The following is a 20,921-nucleotide window of genomic DNA, read 5'->3' as shown; positions in this document are numbered from 1 at the left end:
GGATTTCCCAGAATGCCACGTCCTGTGGTTTCCTCGGGAAGCTCTGCATCCTTTCCAATCCCCCTCGGCCCCTGGGCTGCTGGAGTTTGGGGCCACTCGGGTCTGCAGCCCAAATCCCGCCTCATTGTTTGGGGCCAGGGAGGGCAGGGAGGGGTTGGGAAGAGGGCCCGGCAGGAGGTAAGTGTCGCCTTTGCAAGGGGAAGGATGGCTTGGGCCCTGGGGACTCTGGGCAAAAGGCCCACTCTGGTGGCGCGGATTGGATCTCCGCACTAACCTAATAAAGGTGGCGTAACTAAAGATGTCATAAATAACGGGTGGAACGTTAGGCGGGGGAGGGGCGCGCGGCTGCTAACGTGAGCGCTTGCGTCGGCGCTGGCATAGCGGTTCAGCTCGGACACAGGATGTGGCTCCGGCTCCTCACTGGCCTGGGTCACTGCGCCTGGGAGCCGCCGCACGTTATGTCCCGGCTACGCCTTTGGTTGCCACGGCTCTTCCTCACGTGGCTACAACTGTGGCTTCAAGTCCAGGCAGTTCAGCCTCCGGAGTGGGCCCTGGGCCCCGTCCAGGTGACCCCCAACCCCCCGCGGCTGACAGAGGCTTGGTCTTCATACGCCTCAGACCCCCCTCCCAAATTGCCCCATGCCCTCACACCCCTGGCAGAAGCCGGGGGCTTTAATTACTTGACGTCCTGGTCTCCATTCGAGATGTTGGCCCCGCCTCATCGGGAGTTGACTGAGACTGAGGCTCCATACCCGGACACGGATTCCGTGAGTGTAGTTTTCTCTCTAGAGGATCCTGTGCCAACAGTTTCTCCTCCAGGTCAGGATCAAGCTCAGCTTCTGCAGCGGCCCGATGTCACTGTTAAACCTGTGGGTCTTGCACTCATCGTAACTCCAGCGTTCACTAATGAGCTTGAAACTCCTCCACCCCAACAAGAAACCTCGGCTCAGTCTACAGTGTCCTCTGAGCAGTTGGAACCTTTGTCAGTCTGGCAGGAATTTTCAGAGCAGCATCCAGTCCCCTCTGAAAATGTTGAACTTTTTCCAGTTCACCAAGGAGCCCCAATTCAACCACCATACCCCGAGGTGGCATTTCCAAATCCAGAGCAAGTTCAGGCTCACCACCCAACTTTGATTGAGGTCACAATTCAACCATTGGACCTTGGACTGACCAGAAGGCCAGAACCCACTAAGGAGGGTGAACCTTCTCCAGTCATGCAGGAGACCTTAACCCAGCCTGCAGAACCACCTCAGGAGGTTTTTGTAGCTCAGCCTCCAGTATATCACAATCCAATAGTTCCAACACCGCATCAGGATCACACTGAGCCTCCAGCATCACCCAGTATCACAGTTAAACCTTTGAACCTGGAGCTGACCACAACTCCAGAACCTACTACAGAGTCTGAACATTCTACAGCCCGGCAGCAGACTACAGCTCCCCCTCCAAAACACCCTGAGGTGACACTTGCACAACCAAACCTGTCTCAAGTCACAGTTTCACCTGTGGACCTGGGAGTTAACGTATCTCAGCAACCAAGGCCATCTGAGACGGTTCCTTTTCCTTCGACTCAGTATTCAGTATCCACAGGTCTTCCTGGTGTAAGATATACCCCAGAAAAGAAGCAGCCAGGGCAGAATGCCACCACAAACATCAGCATATGTGAGCTCTGTACCTGCAAAAATGAGACGCTGTCGTGTGTTGGTCTCAGCCCAAAGCAGAAGCTCCACAGAGTGCCTGAGCCAGAGCCTGACGCCTACAACGGCACCTTCACCGTCCTGTAAGAATCGCCTTTCCTCATTTGTTCTCTGCATCCTGCCTGACAATGCAGTCTTTCTTCAGGTCTTCCTGGGCCCTCCTTATCTCCCCAATCCACATTGACTGACTTTGTGTTTCCACCTTTTGTTTGTCAATGATTCCTTATCTTCATTCTTCTTACTATTTTTCCCTCTCCTTCAGTCTTGTAATTGCCCTTATTTTTTCCTTCTCCATTTCTTACCCCATTATTTAATTTCTTAACATCTACTCTTCTCCCATCTTTACTCCATCCTCTTTAGAGCAACATGTCCCTCTCCCCATCTCTTTGGTGGTAATACGACAATGTGGTTAAGAGTAGAGATTCCGGAGCCAGACTACCTGGGTTTGAACCCAGGTCTGTCATTTATTAGCTTTATGACTACTCATCTGTAAAATGGGGATTATGGTAGTCATCATCTCACAGGATGACTCCTATGGCTGCTAAATCTCCCAATGACTCCAATCTCATTGGGAGATTTAGATGAGTTAATATTGGTAAAGCTCTTCTATCAGTGCCTAGCATATATTTTAGTGTTAGCTATTATTATTATTCAATCCCTCAGTTATATCTAGAACTCATCTTTGTCCTCTGGCTTTCTATATGTAGCACCCATTTTGTGCCCAACCCAGGGCTAAGTACTGTGGGAGCCACAGAAGTACATGTCATTGTCTCCAGAACATGACAATGACAAGTGGGAAGAAAGGGGATATGCCTTAAAAGGGAGGTAATATATAATTAAGTATTAAGAGAAATACAGAAACGTGCTGTAATTCACCAGAACCTGTAATCACAGGGGTGTGGAGGTGACAGAAGGCTGCATGGATAAGCTAAATCTTTAGCTGGGACTTCAAGATTGGCTGTGATTTGTCAGAAAAATAACAGGCAGTACAGTCTAGGCAAAGGTGTGACTGCAGGGATGATCAGAATTTAATAGATTAGTCTGGCTGTAAAGAATTGGGTTAGGCAACAATGAAAGATAGGATTATAAAATATCTTGACTATTGGCAATGGGGGTTTGGAAGTTATGCTGTGAGATATGGGGAGCTACTGCAAGTATTCAAGCAAGAGAGACAAATGATTAAAGCAAGAGGCTGATTTTAGATTTCATATGTAGAGCGACCTAGAGAGGAAAGCTTGGTTCAGGGAGACGAAATAGAATGCTTTAGCAAAATCTAGGAGTAAAGTGAGAAGGGGCCGAATTAGAGTGGTTGTGATGGAAGTAGAAAGAAAATCCTAAGAGTACTACACAGGAAAACCTGACAAGATGTAGTAATTGACTAGAGTTGGGGGATTGTAGTACAGCAAAGAGAAAAATCACATGTGTTGAGGGGCAGAATGATGGTGGTATAACAGGTGGAAATACAGCAGTTGGGAAGCAGAGTCACTTTGAGGGAGATGAGTTCAGTCTTAGGCATCTTTTATTGGTGAGCATAAAGCAACCAGAAGGCTCTGTTTGAGTGGAAATGTCCCTCAGGCAGATGGGCAGGCAGGTATCCATTTTGACTTATTTCTGACTCCCGTGAAAAATGTGCATATAAACTGAATAGTTCCATTGTTGCTGAGGGAAGAGGACAAAGCTAAAGCTAAAGATTCAGTCATCCACTGAGTTAGTGGTTCAAACTGAACCTCAGGCATTTAACAGCTTCTTTTAAACATGTCTAATTCATGGATACATTCTCACTGTTTAAAAAAAGAAATGTGACAGAAGTATATAGGATAAAATGTGAAAATTGCACCCCACCTTCCCTACCACCAATAAGGTAACTCCTGTTACTGTTTTGATGTGTGTCCTTCCTTCCGATCTCTTTCCTTTGCATTTTGTTCCCCTAATGAGGTAATAACTTTACTCCTTGTTCAGTGACTTGTGCTTTTCCCTAGGCAATATGTTTAAGAGATATTTTCGTATTAGTCCCTCTAATGTCTAATTGCCTTGCCCGTATCCTTCTAACACCTGGAGAGGTTCTGAGGGCACTGAGCCAAAGCTTTGGTGTTGCCTGCCATAGGATTTCTTAATATTTATTTGCTGATATTGATAAATGTTTGCCATTTTTCTCATTGATTTGTAGGAGTCATTTTAGACACATAAGTGATTTTGGAAAAAAAGTAATTGGCATTATGCATCCAAGAATTTGGACTGATAGGAAGTCAGGTTCTGAGGGGATGCCTCATTGTTTGTGCCAGTGGCCTCACAGTATGTTTTTATTAATTGTGCACACTGGGAAGCTGGGAAGCTGGGGGAATTAGAAAGCTGGTCTTTTCTGCATTTGAATGTTCCCTACATGGTGGCCATGATTCTTTGCCTTATTCTCTACATTCTTTTTCTACCTATTCGAGCATATGAACTGTGTTTCTTCACAGAAATTTCCAAGGAAACTCTATTTCTTACCTTGATGAAAGTATATGGAAGGCATACCACTGGGCTGAGAAGCTGTGAGTATACTCTCCCCAAATATGAATACAAAAAGCTAACTGCATTGTAAGATCCTTCTTGGTCCAGAATTTTGAGGTCAATACCTGTGAGCAAAGGTACTTCCCCTTCCATATCCCAAAGCAACCTAATGATTGAAATTCTATGTTTATTTAAAAAATTAAATTTGGCAGGACCTCTTGAAAATCAGTAAGAGACAATTTAAACTTATTTTCCATTGTACAAGTAATACATGATTATATTCTCAATATATAACAGTGAAATAACAGGGATAGTGAAAACCCTTCTTGTGCCCTAGTCCCACAGCCACTACTTTGAGTTTAGTATTAATCCTTCCAGACTCTTTTCCATACATTTGAGTACATACATATTTACAGATAGCAAAAGAGGTTTGTGTGTTTTTCTTATCTGTTTTTACATAATTAACATCCTGCAACTTGATTCCTTCATTTCCTGATATGTCTTAGATTTCTTTCCTTCCCAGTACATAGAGGGTTACCCCATTCCTTTAAACTCCTGCATAATATTCCATAGTATGAATGTGTTACAGTTTAATAATGCCCCTATTGAAGTATGTTTAGATTATGTCCAGTTTTCTTGTTACTTGCATTGCTGCAATGAATATCCTCGTACATGCATTTTTGTGAGCCTGGTCGTTTATTTCTATAGAATAGTTATCTAGAAATGGGATTGTTGGGGTGAAGACTATTTAGATATAAAATTTTATTTGCCCTCAAAAAAGTTGTGCTAGAAAAAAAAAAAATTGTTGTACCAGCTTATCCTCCAGTCACCATGCTGTGATGACATTCATTTCCCTACACCCTTCCACTACTGGAGATTCTCACTTTTTTTTTTTGCTAATCTGACAGATGAATACAAGGGGTCCCGTCTGAATTTGAATTTTTCTTATTATTTGTGAAATTAAATATCTTTATATGTTTACTGAACATTTGTATTTTATCCCTGAATTGTCTGTCCTTTGCCCATTTTTCTGTTACTATTTTTTTATTGATTTGTAGAAAAAGTCAGTTTAGATACGTAAGTTATTTTGGAAAAAAAACATTCCAAGTAATTTTCATGACCGTCTGTGGTCATATCCTTAGTTCAGCAGTTGTGGCACACAGGCTCTAGAGTGCAGGCTCAGTAGTTGTGGTGTACGGGCTTAGTTGCTCTGCGGCATGTGGGATCTTCCCTGACAAGGAATCGAAGCCGTGTCCCCTGCAATGGCAGGCAGATTCTTAACCACTGAACCACCAGGGAAGTCCCAATTCCAGTATTCTTAATCTTTTGTATAGATACATATTGCAATCAGGTGACATTTTCCTTCTGCTTAAAAATACTTCTTTTAACATTTCTTATAGGGAAAGTCTACTAGTAATGAATTCTTTCAGCTTTTGTATGTCTGAGATAGTCTTTATTTTGCTTTTGTTTTGACAGATGTGGGTACAAATTCTAGCTTGATAGAATTAATTCACTATTTTAAAGATGTTATTCCACTGAGTTCTCGTTTACATTGTTTCCAACAAGAATTCTCCTGTCATTGTTATCTTTGTTCCTCTGTATGTACTGTATAGGTTTTTCCTCTGGCTGCTTTTAACTTTTTTCTTTATTGCTGGTTTTGAGCAATTTGATTATTTTTTGTGCCTTGGTGTCGTTTTGTCCATGTTTCTTATGCTTAACGTTCATTGATCTTCTTGACTTTGTGGGTTTATAGTGTTTACCAATGTAGAAAAATTTGGGGTATTATTTCTTCAATTTTTTGTATTTCTCCTCTCCTTCATGGACTCTAAGTACACATGTATTAGACCACTTGAAGTTGTTGCACAATTCGCTGATGCTCTATTCATTTTTGTTGTTGTTTTGTTTTGTTACACGTTTTGTTTCATTTTGGATAATTTCTATTACTGTGCCTTAATGTTCACTGACCCTTTCTTCTGCAGTGTCTAATCTGCCATTAACCTCATTCAATGTCTTTTTCATTTAGACATTGTTTGTAATCTCTAGAAGCTCAATTTGGGTGTGTTTTACATTTTCCGTGCCTCTACTTAACATTTTCAGTGTTTAGTCTGGGTTTCTTAACAAGTGAAATATAGTTCTAATAACTTTTCTTCATGTATAATAACTTTTTTTTGTGTGTGTGTGGTACGCGGGCCGCTCACCCTTTTGGCCTTTCTCGTGGCGGACCACAGACTCCGGATGCGCAGGCTCAAGAGAGCCCCATGTATAACACCTTTTTAAATGTTCTTTTCTACCAATTCTAACATCTGTATAGGCTATGGGTTAGTTTTGATTGGTTGCCTTTTCTCCTCAGTATGGGTCATATTTTCTTAATTCTTTGCATGTTTGGCAATTTTTCATATGATAACAGATGTTGTGAGTTTAGTTTATTGTGTGCTATATATATTTATATTCCTGTAAAATGCTTGGGCTTTGTTTTGTCTGAAATTAAGTTACTCAGAACAATTTTATTCTTTTAAGTCTAGCTGTTAAGATTCGTTGGGTAGGAGTCCACGTAGCCTTTAGTCTGGAGCTCATTATTTGCAACTACTGAGACAAGTCCTTTCTGAGTATCATGAGGTTTTCCAGTCTGACTTGTAGGAACAGGTACTATTCCTACAACCCTGTGTGATAACCAGTTATTCTTATTATTAATGCTTTCATGTGGTTCTTTTCCTGGCATCAAGTAATTCCTCACACAAATGTACTGACCAATACTGTGTTGAATTCTCAAGAGATCCCTCTGCATATCCCCAGAGTTCGTTGTCTGTGCACTTCTTTTCTCTCTCATACTCTGCTTTGTGAACTCTAGTTACCTTGGTTTTCCCAGACTCTCAGCTCCATTTCCTCAGTCAGGGAGTCCACCAGTCTCAGCCTGGACTTCTCTTCCCTGTACCATGACCTGGAAACTCTCAGAAAAGTAAGTTAGGGCTATTATAGGTATCACTTCATTTATTTTCCATCTTCTGGGGATCACTGAACTGTATTGCCTGAGGTGCAGTTTCTTGAAAACTGTTGTTTCATATGTTCTGCCTGATGCTTTCATTGTTTCAGGTGGGAGGTTAAATTGGTCCTTGTTACTTCATCTTGGCCAGTAGCCAATAATGTTCTTTAAGTCTGTTTTATTTTTATACAGGATCCAATTAAAGATTAGGCATTGCATGTCATGTCTTTGTTTCCTTTAATCTAGAATATTTCCCTGCTATTCTTTTTTTTTTTTTTGGTCTTTTATGACATTGGCATTTTTGAAGAGTCTAAGTCAGTTGTCTTGTAAACTGCCCCACAATCTGGATTTGTCTGTTTCCTCATTTGATTCAAAGTAAATATTTTGGGGAAGAATACTATATAGGTGATGTATTCTTCATACTTCATCACTTCAGGTGGCCCAGTGCTAAGTTTGATCCCTTGATTAAGGTGGTTTCTTTCATATCTCTCCATTGTGAAGTTATTTTTCCCCTTGGTAATTGATAAATAATATGAGGTCCCATACTTTGGGATCAGTGGAGATCCTACTTTCAAACAACTCTTCACCCAACTGTGCATCAATGATAAGCCTTGTCTGAATCGATTATTACATTGATACTTGCAAAATGACACTTTCCTAATCTATCATTCCTTTTGCATTTATTAGCTGACATGATTCTATAGAGAAGAGCTCCCCACTTTTCATTTTGAGTATCATTATGAACTCATGTGCTTTTATTTAAATTAACTATGTTATACCTTATTATAATGATCATGTTATTCTTTGGAATGTTCCATTTGTCTAGATTTGGCCAATGTGATATCTGTTATTGTTTAAGCACACGATGCTTTTTTATTACTAGAATAATTTCTAATATCTTATACTGACAAATAGGAACTGAGAAAGGGACTCCAGAAAGTGCGGCCTTATTCAGACTCTTCTTAGAAGTCTGCCTTCTTCCTGTGTACTCTCAACCCAAAGTGAGGCTTTGGAGTTGGTACGAGATACTTCTGAATTAAATTACAGATCAATGTCCCCCAATTCTAATCCCTATTCCCTTTTTTCTAGGCATACCATACCTACTGCCATCCTAATCCTTCTGTTGGGCACCTCTCTCCTCCACTATATTTATTTACAACAGTCAAGAGCAGCAACTGGCCAACCGGCCCCTATCCTGTTCTCCAGCCCATGAGCCCCAAGAACTCCTTTTTGCACTGGTCTGTGGGGGCCTTGGACTCCCCCTTCTACCTACTCAAGTAACTCTTTTAATCACAACTTTAATGACCAGTGTTTCCATTTATAGGATCTTACCTAGTCGTATGGACTGCTGCCTCTGCCAATTTAAAAATACTATTGAGGTTGTCTGTAAGACACTCAAGCTGCGTTGTGACAGTGAATGCCTGACAGACGTGACACCTTGTGGTGAGTCTCAATTGCGGGATAATACATTTTTAATTTAATTTTTTAATGTTTATTTTTAATCAAGGATGATAGATTTTAAAATTAATGATGTAATTGCATTATTTTAATTCATTCATTCAGAGTTCCAGATCCCTAAGTTTCTAAGAACTACCCCCTTGCTAAAAATCAGATTCTTGGTTACATTATTAAGCTAGTAATAGCTCAGGTACATTGTTAGCTTAGTAATGTAACTGATCTGCATACATAAAGGAACAAGAGAAAGGAATGGAAGGGGGAAGGGAATTCACATTAATGACCACATATCCTATGCTGTGCTCTCTGCAAATGAAAACTTATTCATATAGCGCATCACATTTTGTAAACTGATTTTATATACATTAAGTCTCAGGTACTCTTTGTCTCATAGGAGAGGTGTAAATATATTTTTGTTTATTTTGTGTGTTTCTGCAATTTTATAAACAGTACAAGTGATGCTATTTGGAGCCTGAGATTTTCTGGTTCCATAACCAGAAGCTGCTACCTAGCCCTTCTAATGGACGGGAGAGCTAGTTTATTCTTAGACTGTCTAGCTCTGAGCTTGCTCTGAATCTCAAGCTTTTCTATCCACAAAACACTCAGGGGGTTTCAACTATTTTTCTATATATTAGATTTATTGGCACTAACTTGATGACTTCCAAAATGTACTTTCATGCCCACGTAGCTTGAATACAAGTCTCTTTCAGTGATCTAGAGCACATCATACAAATAACACTTTGCACCTTATATAAAGACAATATTGCTGATTTTTCAACACGTTTTTTTTTTTTTCTGGCCGTGCCACACAGCTTGTGGGATCTTAGTTCCCCAAACCAGGGATTGAACCCGGGCCACAGCAGGGAAAGTGCCGGGTCCTAACCACCAGACCACCAGGGAACTCCCCCAGACAACTTTACTAATTATATTACTCCCTTCTCCCCCAATGTGGGCAGAAAAGGCATTTTTACTCTCCTTTTACAGGTGAGAAAAAACAAGATCAGAGGTGTTAAGTGCTATGACCCTAGTGCCCCGATCTCCTGTCCCCAGTTTGGGGCTCTCTGCAAGCCCATGCTCCTCCTTTCTCATGACCCTCCCCTCCTCCTCTGACCCTCACCAAAACTACTTTTAATCCTTTTGGAAGAGAAGCCCACCTGCACAATGGTACACATTGCCTTCACACAGTCAGAAGCTTTGGACGGTTCCCCAAGTAAAGCTGGAAATATTAGAAGTAAAATGAAATGAAAGCAAAGTAGCCATCTGACAGAAGTTGCTTGTTCCCTTCTGCAGCTGAAGACCTCAAGTATTATTCCATTGATTTGTTGAACATTCCACATTGGCATATAATCTGGCAAATCTCTGAATTTATACCCCAGATCCCTGCCCAAACTTTACCAAAGAGACAGGGTGGACATAGTGTTTTTTTCTGTATAGATCCTTGTGTTATGGGCGCTGGGATATATGGAAGCAGGGACTGAGCAAAGGACTCGGTGGGCAGGTGGAGAAGGACATGTCCAGATGACGACCTGTTAGCGGCGGTTGTTGTCGTGGTCATCTGTGATAGCAGCAAGAACACAAGCACACTGAAGAGGTGGAGAGAGGAAGCCTCACACTTCTGCCTCTGAGGCAGGACAGGATGGGGTATATGAATGTGAGGAGTCACAGTAGATCTGCAGAGAGTCCAGCTGAGTAGGGGAATATTTGTCTTCCAGCCTTGCCTTTTCTTGAGTACTGGCCCCTGGGAACCAGTGGAGTAATCCTGAACATAGTTACTATATTTCACGCTACAGAATTTTCTGAGTAGATAGCCACTTTTTCAAGAGATATCTTTTTCACATTTTGTTGTTGCCAGTCATAGGCTTAAGTGTGGGTTTCTTTTGCTCCTCAGTGGCACTCAAACTTTGACTGATTCCTAATTTATTTGGCTGTGGACTGACAAAAAGCTGTCCCATCAGTGTTCAATGATCAAAAACAGTCCCTTCTTTTTTGACAGATGAAGAAACATCTATACGGAATGCAGAAGGATCGTTGATGAAGGTGTTACAAGCCCGCAAGAACACCACCACCACTGAGCTGACTATTGAGTCAGAGAGGGCGTCATCAGATAAAAGTGCTGTCACCTTGTCAGGCTTCATGAATGAGCAGCTGGACTTTAAGAATAAAAGTGATATTATCAGTACACTAAATGACATACTGCCTTATACCTCAGAGGGAAATCTCGGAGATGTGGAATCAACATTATTACCATTCATTCAGCTTCTGTTTTCGAATACAAAAGATGGAGATATGCCGCAGGGCCTTTTGAAAAACAGTACAAGGAGCCCTTCTGTTACACCTGTACCCAACACTTCAACTAATAAAAACAAATTGAGGAAACTCCATTTTGCGGAAAATTTGTTAGCTGCAGAAACTCAAGAAAAAATTGATGAGGTTAAAAAGGAAGAAAAACCTGCCACGCGTACGCGTTCCAACATTTCAAGTGCCACGTTTAAAAGCTACATCTTTCAAAAGAAATTGCAAACTGCCCAACCACAGAAAGACAGCCTCGCAAACACTGAGAGTACAGAGGAAAGGCTGCTGAGAGTGAACAGGGTCCTCAAGGGCCCAAGGGGCATACAGAAAATGCACCTCAAAGCAGTGGGAGATGAGAGCGTCAGGGGGAAACAGAATGCCCAGCCATCTGAGGCGAACACTGCTGAAGAAAGAAGGCTCAGGAGGCCATCCCCAAGAAAGCTGAAACAGCTTCTCATGGTTCAGAGTCCCAGGAAGCTGGTGGGAAAGTCCTCCAATGCAGAGTCTTCATTCATAAAGGAACACAAGGCAGCAGGCTCCTCTTCCTGGAAACAGTACTTCAAGGGCAGGCCTTTTGCCTCCATCCCTCCAAAATCCCCATCTGACGTTAAAAGCACATCAAAAGACTTATCCAACACTCTTCATGTTTTAGAGGATGCGAAGGCTAGAACTAGAAACATTAAGGACTTCGAACTAATCTCACATTCTGGAAAAAAATACATCTTCCATAAAATTAGGTTTCATCGGGTCCACAGAAAACCCAAAGGCAAAAGGAGTGGAAAGTTCAGAAAGAAAAGTTCACTCAATAGAATGATGCTTGCAAGCCCTCCGTTCTCTGTACTGAGGAGTCTCATAAATTCCCCTCCACGAGAGGCTGTTTCATCTTCAGGAGAAGTGACTTCTCAGGAAAAGCCTTTTCCAGAATTATTTTCTCTTTCAGACCCTTCTACAGAAAACACTACTTCAGAAAACAGTACTGCACAAAATGTTTCTGAAGAAATTATTTCTACAGGAAACTCTACTCTGCCAGGAGGAACCGGCCCTGGAAACACTACCCATAGGAACGTGTCCACTGCACATTCTACTGTTGCTGCAGACAACAGTATGCCAACTGTTCAACACACCAACCAAACACGATGGGAGTACCACAACACGGGCACCGAATTATCCTCTAAGCCCACAGGCTTCGCTTTCCCAGGGCTCACATCCCCGGGTGATCAAGTTGAAACTCAGCTAAACCAGCAGCTACGGTCCCTCATCCCCAACAATGACGTGCGAAGGCTCATTTCTCATGTTATCCAGACTTTAAAAATGAACTGCTCGGAGACCCACGTGCAGCCGGCCTGTGCCAACCTCATCTCTAGAACAGGCCTCCTGATGAAGCTTCTCAGCAAGCAGCAAGATGTAAATGTGTCCGAAGCGGAGGGGGATACGGACCAGTGGAAAGCTGACAACTACATCAGTGAGAGCACAGAAGCCCAGAGTGAGCAGAAAGGGCAGGAGTCAAGTGAGGTGAGGGTAACCCCTGACACATGGGAGCTGGACTTTTACTCAGTTTAGGACACGCCATTAACGTGCCCAAGCAGGAATGCCACGGGCTCCTAGTCTCTATCTTATCTTCAGCCATGAAACGGGCTAAGACAGTGATCTCCCACTTTGCTCATTTAAACAGTGTGCCACTCTTCCTAAGGAAGACGAGAAAATGCATAACACAAGATAAATAAGGTGTAGATAAATAAATTGTAGAAGAAAATGCTAATGATAAGATTAACATTACAATTGGCTTGTTCTTATAGAAGCTACTCACCTGAAAGGATTGGGTTTTATAGTAGTTTAAGAATAGTTAGATAGCGTTTAGAATAGCTTTAAGAATAGTAAGTTTTCATCCCTTTTATCTCCTTGTTTTTAAAAAGTTGCTATTTGTTTTTTTAGCTCACAAAAGAAGTTCCAGCATATGGCTATAACAACAGACTCATCTTGGCAATATCCATATCTGCAGTAGTGACGATTTGGGTTACAATTCTCTGTCTCATTGAGGTAAGGACAATACTTAATTCAGATTCAGAACTCACAAACTGAGAATCAAATCCACCTTTCCACCTACTACTACTTGATTCTTCTCTTTAGTCATAAGGACTGACATACACTTTGTTCTTTTCCTGAAAAGTATATTCCTAGGATGTTTTTTTGTATTTTTGTTTTGTTTTTGTTTTTTTTCAGGGGGGCTGCATTGGGGCTTCATTGCAGTTCATGGGCTTCTCACTGAGGTGGCTTCTCTTGTTGTGGAGTACGGGCTCTTGGCGTGTAGGCTCAGGAGTTGCGGCGCACGGACTTAGTTGCTCCGTAGCATGTGGGACCTTCCCAGACCAGGGATCGAACCCGTGTCCCCTGCACTGGCAGGCGGATTCTTAATCACTGCGCCACCAGGGAAGTCCCCACAGGATTTTTAAAGGAACTCCACTCCCAGGAAATCTCTATGGAATTGGATCCATGATAACAAGCCATTGGACTATTTTGACAAGTTAAGTTTATAGGAAGGCCAGAGTTGACATGATAGTAAAATTCCTTCAACTCAGAAAACGATGCTGATTTGATGTACTGAGCAGTCACTCTCATTCTACTTTTGATTTCTTTCCTTGTTGGCTAAAATGATGAGAGATATACGATCTCCAAAGTCATGGAGCTATCAGTCACCCTGGGAGAGGTAAAAGGACATGCCTAAACGATAAAAGTGTGATCTTTTCAATTCCTTAGGTTTACTTAGCATCTTTCTTCTCCGGTGTATTAGGAATTGTGTAGATAGGTTCCATTAAACCACTGCAAGTAAAATCCTGCAGCAGGCTACCCTAAAGTATGTCGTATTTATAGTAGCCTATTCCTGGAGGTAGCCTGTTTACCTTTTGTTCGGTTACACAATGGTTTATTACTTTTCCCCACAGGCAGTTGCTAACATTAAAAGAGTGGTTTTAATAAGCTGACAATCTTGATTCTACCCTTCGAATCCAACCTACTTTATTTACCTTTTCTCTTGTAATGGCCTCCCTCCATTCCAGCCAAAGCGGCTCCTCACTATACGCTCGTTACACCATACCCATTCCTACTTTGGTCTGTGCCTTTGCCCATCTAAAATTCCTTTATTTTGCTTTGCCTGTGGAAGTCCTATGAATCCCTGAAAAGCCAACTCAAGTTCAGATATCTGTCTTCATAAAGGCTTCCCTGAATACTGCAGCCCTCCTGATCCTAGTCCTGTGAGGTTTGTCACCATTTCTTAGGGGCCATAGCAAAGCAGTCCCTCCCCTCAGAACTCACAAAAGTGGTAAGCAGTTTTTTAAAAGGCAGCCCCCCAAGAGAGAAACACCAAAGTTAGCACATCATGGAGCTGAGCAGAGATGCGTAAGGACCAATGGCTTGCAGCCCTATCAGACTTGAATACAACCTGACATGATGTACTAACTTCTAACGAGAAGTGTGTCTATCTGCAGGAGGGTTGGTCAGTAGTGAAAGCATAGAAAAGGTGAGGAGAGACCAGCATGGGCAGTGCCCATCCTCACATTGCCCGAGAGTAGAGATGGCACCTTAGGCAGCATAACTGAAGAGTCAGGGCCCCTAGCCAGGCTGTGCCTGTTGAGGAGATGGACGGATCCAGCTACCTCAGGCCTTCCCATTAAATTCTCGATTCAGCTGATTCCTTTTCTAATTCTGTTCTCACCACGTAGCCTTCGATTGTGTGATTGTGCTTTAGTGTGCCACGGAGGCCTGTCCCACAGAAGGCAATTCTCTCATTGTGCAGACACGGATGCCCTGTGTGTAGAAGAGATGTATTTCTCATTGTCAAGTAATAATTTGGCATTCTGATTTTTGGTCAATCCTGTGATATTGATAAAGTGCGACTGCCACAACAGGAAGACGTGAGTTCTCTCTTGGTGAGGAAGAGTATGATTTCTGAGCCAGGAGGCTGGGGACTGGCATGGGGTCAGCTTGCTAGTCATTGGCCATTGCCCAGACTGTACCCTCTGTATCTCCAGGTGGCATATGGCCTCTTGCCTTTTTAGAATTTCGGGAAAGTCCCCTTTTTATTGTTTTTAACTTCTAGGTAGTTTAACCTTACATTTGTTTTGTTTTGTTTTGTTTTGGCCTGCGGGATCTTCGTTCCCCAAGTAGGAATTGAACCTGTACCCTCGGCAGTGAAAGCGAGGAGTCCTAACCATTATTTCCTCTCCCCACTTATGTGATAAGCTTTTTGAGGACAGGGGCCATGCAGTGTTCTTCCTATGGTAGACAATAATGGGGTTCAACGAAAGAGAGATGAGGCATTATGTCAATTCCACAGTGAGGAATAATGCAGCCGAATATTTATTTGAAGTAGCGTAGAGTCCAGCAGTAGACCCATGTGTTCTTAACTTTTGAAATGTCATGTTTCAATATTCCAATCAGTGGAAGAAAATGAATAAATGGTGATAGAATAGCTGCCTAACTCCTTGGGGGTAAATAATAGCAGATCCCCATTTTTCATCTTAAATAAACCTATTTCCATAAATGTGAAGAAAGACCACATAAAGGTATTAGAAGAAAATAAAAGCAATATTTTTATAATCTTATGGTGGGAAAGAGCCTTCAGAGCCTGATGCCACAAGCAGAGCCTTTGATACATTCCACCATCTTGTCTGTGACACCAGCTTAGCACTGATTCATGCCAAGCGTAAGATGAAGAGTTTTCCATATATTGTCTGATTTAATGCCCACAGTCCTGTGAGGATAATATTACTATCCCTCCTTCATAGATGAAGGAGATCAGTGTGAGGGCCCAGTGGCCAAACCAAAAGCAGAAGCCAGTTTCACCCGACTGCAAAGCTTGTGCTCCCTACTCCAACTCTTTTGTCTTGTCTCCTTAGAGACAAAAAACACTGTAAAGATCTGAAACACTGAAATTTAATGAAAGCCAGTATTTCTTTACTATGAAGAAGAGTTGTTTGTTTGTTTGTTTGTTTGGAGGTGGCGGGATTTGGCCATGCTGTGCAGCTTGCGGGATCTTAGTTCCCTGACCAGGGATTGAACCTGGGCCACAGCAGTGAAAGAGCCAAGCCCTAACCACTGGACCACCAGGGAACTCCCAAGAGTTTCATGAGTCAACAAGAAGAAGACAAACAGTCCAGGGGAAAGTGGGGCAAGGGCTGTGAAGAGTAGGAGGTGTGTTGATAGTCTGCCACCATATCTGCCTGTCCTCTCCTCATGGCTCAGGTGGGGTGGGTTTTGTTAGCCAGGCCTTTGTCACCTCATGACGTAAAAATCATCTCTAGGGCTTCCCTTGTGGCGCACTGGTTGAGAGTCCGCCTGCCGATGCAGGGGACACGGGTTCGTGCCCCGAGGATCCCACATGCCGAGGAGCGGCTGGGCCTGTGAGCCATGGCCCCTGAGCCTGGGCATCCGGAGCCTGTGCTCTGCAACGGGAGAGGCCACAACAGTGAGAGGCGCGCGTACCGAAAAAAAAAAAAATCATCTCTAATATTTTCTTCAAGTACTTTTATAATCTGTCTAGAATTTGTTGTATTTGTTTTTTAGTGTGGTTGAGGTAGGGGATGTAACTTCTTCCCCCTACATGAAGATCTAATTCTCTTCAAATCTTTCACTGAATGGTTTATTCTTTCTTCCCTGGTCTAATATACTCTCTTCATCTGGACTGTATTCTGTGATCCAGTTATCTTGTCCTGTACCAGTACCAGTATCACACTGCTTAATTCTAGTTGCTCTGTAACATATTTTATATGTGGTAGGGCAAGGTCCTACTCTTTGACCTTCTTTTGCATACATTTCATAACTATTCTTACATATATTCTCTCCCAAATGTCAGCTGGCCAGGTTTCATTTAAAAATTATTTTGGCTATAAGTGGATTGCATTGAATTTGTAGTTTCATTTGAGGAGAATTGACCTCTTTACAACATTCTAGGAGGATGGTATCTCATGCCATGTAAGTACTTCTTCATGTCCTTCTGAAAAGTTTTAATATTTTCATCACATAGGTCTTACAAATTTGTGGTTAAGTTTATTCCTAGGTACTTTATGCATTTTTATGGATATAGTAAATGGGATGTTTCTTCTGTTGTTTCGTTAGTTATTTGTGTTATATGGGAAAGCTATTGAGGCTTATATGTTGATCTCTTGATTTTGTATGGAGCTATCTTACTCATGTTACTTCCAATAAAATTTCTGTTGATTCTTTTGGTCTTTTTAGGTCCCTCGTTTCATATGCAAATACGTTTGTTTCTTGCTTTCCAATACTTCGTTTCCAATACTTGGTTTTCTTATCGTACTGATTAAGACCTCCTCCACAATGATCAATAGTAGCAGTAATTATTGGGCATCCTACTCTTGTTCTTGACTTTAAAACAATGCTTAGGTTTCTGCCAGATACTTTTATTTTCTTTTCCTACTTCTAAGAGTTTGTATTAGGAATTATCTGTTGAACGTTATCTAAAACAGTCAATAAAATATATCACTGGCTGCATGCAAGACCCTAAGTTAGGTACTGTGGAAGAGTCAAAGGAATTTTAAACAGGGTAGAATTCCTTTCCTTAAAAAAGTTATCATTCTCACTGGGTAGATAAGATTTAAAGTAAAAAGGAATGAATTTGGAAATAGTTGTAATGGCTAATCATGATCATGTTTTCTTTCAAAACAGATTTATTCTCATAGAATTGCAAATGAGGAGGATAAAAAAAGAAGCAGAAGGTAAATATTGGTCTTTGAAAGCAGAATTTTACAACTAGAGGAAAACATAGAACTCATCTGTTTCCATTTCCTCACCAAAGGCAGGAAGAATGTTTAATTACCCTAATGGTTTACCCTAATTTATGTATCAGCAGAATTAGCTCCCCAGCCCAAGCTGAGTTAGACCAGGACAGGCACAGATTCATCTGCTTTCACTAGTCCTTTAAGGAAAGAGGGTGGACGGGGAGGGGTTTTGGTTGTACCTGTTCCTGCTGGCCTGACGCCTGGTTCCGAGGCATCAGGCCAGGCCAGAGGCCTTCTAGGAGGCTCTGGGGTTGGGAGGGCCACATGGTTGGGGATTTAGGGGCTGGCCTCACTCAAAGCTGACGAAAGGTAGAACATATGAGCCCCTTCTGTAAAGTAGCAAGAAAACTTCCCTTCTCATCCTACTGTTTTTCAGGCCCCTACTCTCTATTCCCTTTATCCCAACCTCATAGAATTTTAACCGGGAGAAACTTTAGACTGTAGTTTGTCTCATCCTTTTAGAATAAGGAACTGGAGAAAAAGAAAGGGAAAATATCTTGCCCCATGGTCATACTGCTAGTGATTATCAAAAAGAAGATGGTCCCTGTCCACTGAGGACTTCTCTACTGATCCCACTGTGCTTGGGCTGTGAGCTAGGTTTGTTTGTTTGTTTGTTTGTTTTGTGAGCTAGGTTTTCTGTCACAATTCAGTAGACACATACTATATGGACAAAAGTAGTTTCTGAAACAAACTTACTGTGCACTCAGATTTTTTTTTCTATTCTACTTGTATTCAGAAAGAGTATTTTGTGTTTCCCTGCTGGTCATGGCCTTTAAACTGATTTCACAATTCACTGACACCTCAGTGCTACCCTGCAGTATGAAAGTCAGAGAGCTATAGATAACTTTGCTTGTTGGGTTCACGTGTTTACTTGGTGTGATTCAACTTATAGGATAGAGCAGCCAGGAAAATAAAAGCACCTTCTCCCCACACCCACACCCCCAGCAAATGCTGCATGTGCGACTAAGTGCGAAGCGGACTGGTGTGAAGCGCATCTAGAGAGTAACGTGTTTCTGCCCAGCGCCGTCGTGCAGTGTTTTCACCGCACGAGGGCACTTGGCCAAGGGCCAGGAAAGGTGAACGGGGCTGAAAATCCTGCCTATACTCCATGCTAAGCCACATGCAGTGGTCTCCCCGGAGACACTGGGGGTCCACTTTGGACAGACACAGAGAACTTCTGGAAGGCCAGCGTGCATGGAATGAATTTCAAGATCCCGGGTCTGTGGTGATTTTTGCTCATTGTGATTATGGACTGAGGTACCCGTTTAGTCCTAATAAGACCAGAGATAACACATTGTGAGAGAGGTGAAAAATGACATGTGACACTAACTGTGTGTGTTTTCCTCCGAGGGGCTTTTTTAGATTTCTGCGGCGTAAGAGAAGCTCAGGGGAAAGTGAGAGTCAGGTAAATTTGAGGAGGGTAAAGTACTGTGGCCAGAGAAAGCAGGGGAGATGCAGAATTAATACTTCCCTTTCTGTGTTCTAGGAGGGCGATTTCGGGAGAAGGCGGCCACTTTGGCTTAAGGATACCTATAGGCCCCTCAACGCCACATGCATGGAAAACATGGCACAAAAGCTACATGACAGGGAGTCTTCTGATGAGGATGAGATATTCTATAAGGATGCAGGGTAAATGATAGGGGACAATTTAAAATTCTCATCTAAATGAGGAAATAATGAAAATTATAATTGTTCTTTTCAAAATTAAAAGCCTTGGCATTACTCTTCTCACCCCAGGGAAGTCATCAAAGCCCCAGCAGAGAAGCTTCTGGCTGCCTATTGGATTGATGAAGAGGCGGGTGAGGAAAGTGAGACAGCACACGAGACTGCCACAGAGTGAGCCCTGTTCTGACTCAAGCCACCTGCAAATGTTATTTTCTTCTTAAAATGGCTTCTCATATTGGCTTCTCAGCATAGCCTGTAAAAATACTTATTTTTCTGATATTAAAATGTATAAATTCATAACCAAATTTAACCATGTGGTAAAGGAATTAAAATGTAAATAGTTGAATATTTATATACCAATAACAAGGGCCTGCAAGAAGAAGCAGGGCTGAAACTAGAATCCCTCATGGTAGCCAGTACTTCCACAAGGGGAAATGTGGGCAAAGGAGGATGAGTAGAAGGATGAAGAGGGGCTTCCCTCCCTTGTTTGCCCAGTATCATCCGTCCCTGGGAACTGGAAAACATACCATCCTCAAGGGGCATAGATCATTCAATCAAATAACAATTTATTCTGGTGCCTTCTCTCTCCTGGTTCATCAAGTACCAGTTATTTACAATATGCTCGACCTCCTGCCCATAGAGGATCATCTTCTTGGCCCGTCACGTACGGTCATTGGGGTTGCGAGAATACTTGCATCACTGGGCCTCCCTCCACTGTGGAGCCAAGGCCTGACTTTTCTCCCAAGTTCTCAAACTCAGGTACAAATGTGTACCCTGTCTTGGTAGGGGGTTCTCCACATTTCAAGCTGGTGGAAAATTCCCCTTGAGTTGTTTTTTTCCTTTAAAAAAAGATCCCAACCCTTGGATAACTAGCAGGGAGGTGCCAGAAAGACAGGGTAAAGAAGAACGTGTGAGAGCAGCCATTGCCCAAGACGGCCCTCCTCAGGCCCTGGCCTCTCCTGACCCCGCTGCGGGTCAGCTGTGTGCCGCTCGGCTCCCTGCAGCTCAGCCCAGCAGCAAACCTAGCCACCTCCTGCCCCAGCCAGCACAGGCCACGAGCTGCATGATTCCAAGTGATTCTATAATGACAGTGCCACCTGCGGAAGGTGCAAACGCTCTTCCACTCCTGCAAAGAAAGTCATTAATCACATTTATTAACTCAGTGAGAGTTAAATACATTAATGAGTAAAAGAAATTCTGAATGAACAAGACTTGATAATCTACCAAAAGGACCACAGATACTGCTGGTGGTTTAGTAATATGAGGTGAAGAACGGTGCAAGCCATGGGGTGATAGTTCACGGTCCCCCAGAGGATCAGTGGGCCTGGAAGACAGCTCAGCAGGTTCTGCCGGTTGGGTGGGGTTCCAATCAAAGTGAACCTATAGGCCTCTCAACGCCACACGCAAGGAAAACATGGCACAAAAGCTACAGGACAGGGAGTCTTCTGATGAGGATGAGATTCTATAATGATGCAGGGTAAATGATAGGGGACAATTTAAAATTCTCATCTAAATGAGGAAATAATGGAAACTATAATTGTTCCTTTCAAAAGT

The 20,921-nt window shown here is 42.5% G+C and overlaps 2 protein-coding genes across 5 annotated transcripts; both read left to right on the top strand.

Moving 5' to 3' along the window:
- Positions 1-401: 401 nt before the first annotated feature.
- LOC132511928 (leucine-rich repeat-containing protein 37A3-like) lies at positions 402-1,781 on the top strand. Its single transcript, XM_060135742.1, has one exon. It carries the CDS (start codon positions 402-404, stop codon positions 1,779-1,781), a length of 1,380 nt encoding a protein of 459 aa, XP_059991725.1.
- A 6,722-nt stretch (positions 1,782-8,503) lies between these two features.
- On the top strand, positions 8,504-19,677 carry LOC132511955 (leucine-rich repeat-containing protein 37A-like). 4 transcript variants are annotated; one of them, XM_060135786.1, is made up of 7 exons: positions 8,504-8,607; positions 10,613-12,423; positions 12,844-12,948; positions 17,590-17,639; positions 19,065-19,107; positions 19,189-19,331; positions 19,440-19,677. In XM_060135786.1, exons 1-7 carry the CDS (start codon positions 8,505-8,507, stop codon positions 19,540-19,542), a joined length of 2,358 nt encoding a protein of 785 aa, XP_059991769.1. In that variant the 5' UTR covers position 8,504; the 3' UTR covers positions 19,543-19,677. The 4 variants fall into 4 exon arrangements, with proteins under 4 accessions (XP_059991769.1, XP_059991767.1, XP_059991768.1 ...); XM_060135784.1 differs by having other exon boundaries at positions 19,053-19,107; XM_060135785.1 differs by lacking the exon at positions 19,065-19,107.
- The last annotated feature ends 1,244 nt before the right edge of the window (positions 19,678-20,921 follow it).

This window comes from Lagenorhynchus albirostris, chromosome 20, assembly GCF_949774975.1.
Source record: "Lagenorhynchus albirostris chromosome 20, mLagAlb1.1, whole genome shotgun sequence".
Lineage (NCBI taxonomy): Eukaryota > Metazoa > Chordata > Mammalia > Artiodactyla > Delphinidae > Lagenorhynchus > Lagenorhynchus albirostris.
Note: the sequence above shows the minus strand (reverse complement) of the source record. Positions and strands in the feature narration are given on the sequence as shown.

Bases quoted from the DNA above. Each gene is read 5' to 3' on its own strand.
- LOC132511955 (XM_060135784.1), top strand. From the start codon at position 8,505: ATGGACTGCTGCCTCTGCCAATTTAAAAATACTATTGAGGTTGTCTGT. The intron at 8,608-10,612 runs GTGAGTCTCAAT...CTTTTTTGACAG, and splicing joins GACAGACGTGACACCTTGTG to ATGAAGAAACATCTATACGG. The intron at 12,424-12,843 runs GTGAGGGTAACC...TTGTTTTTTTAG, and splicing joins AAGGGCAGGAGTCAAGTGAG to CTCACAAAAGAAGTTCCAGC.
- LOC132511928 (XM_060135742.1), top strand. From the start codon at position 402: ATGTGGCTCCGGCTCCTCACTGGCCTGGGTCACTGCGCCTGGGAGCCG.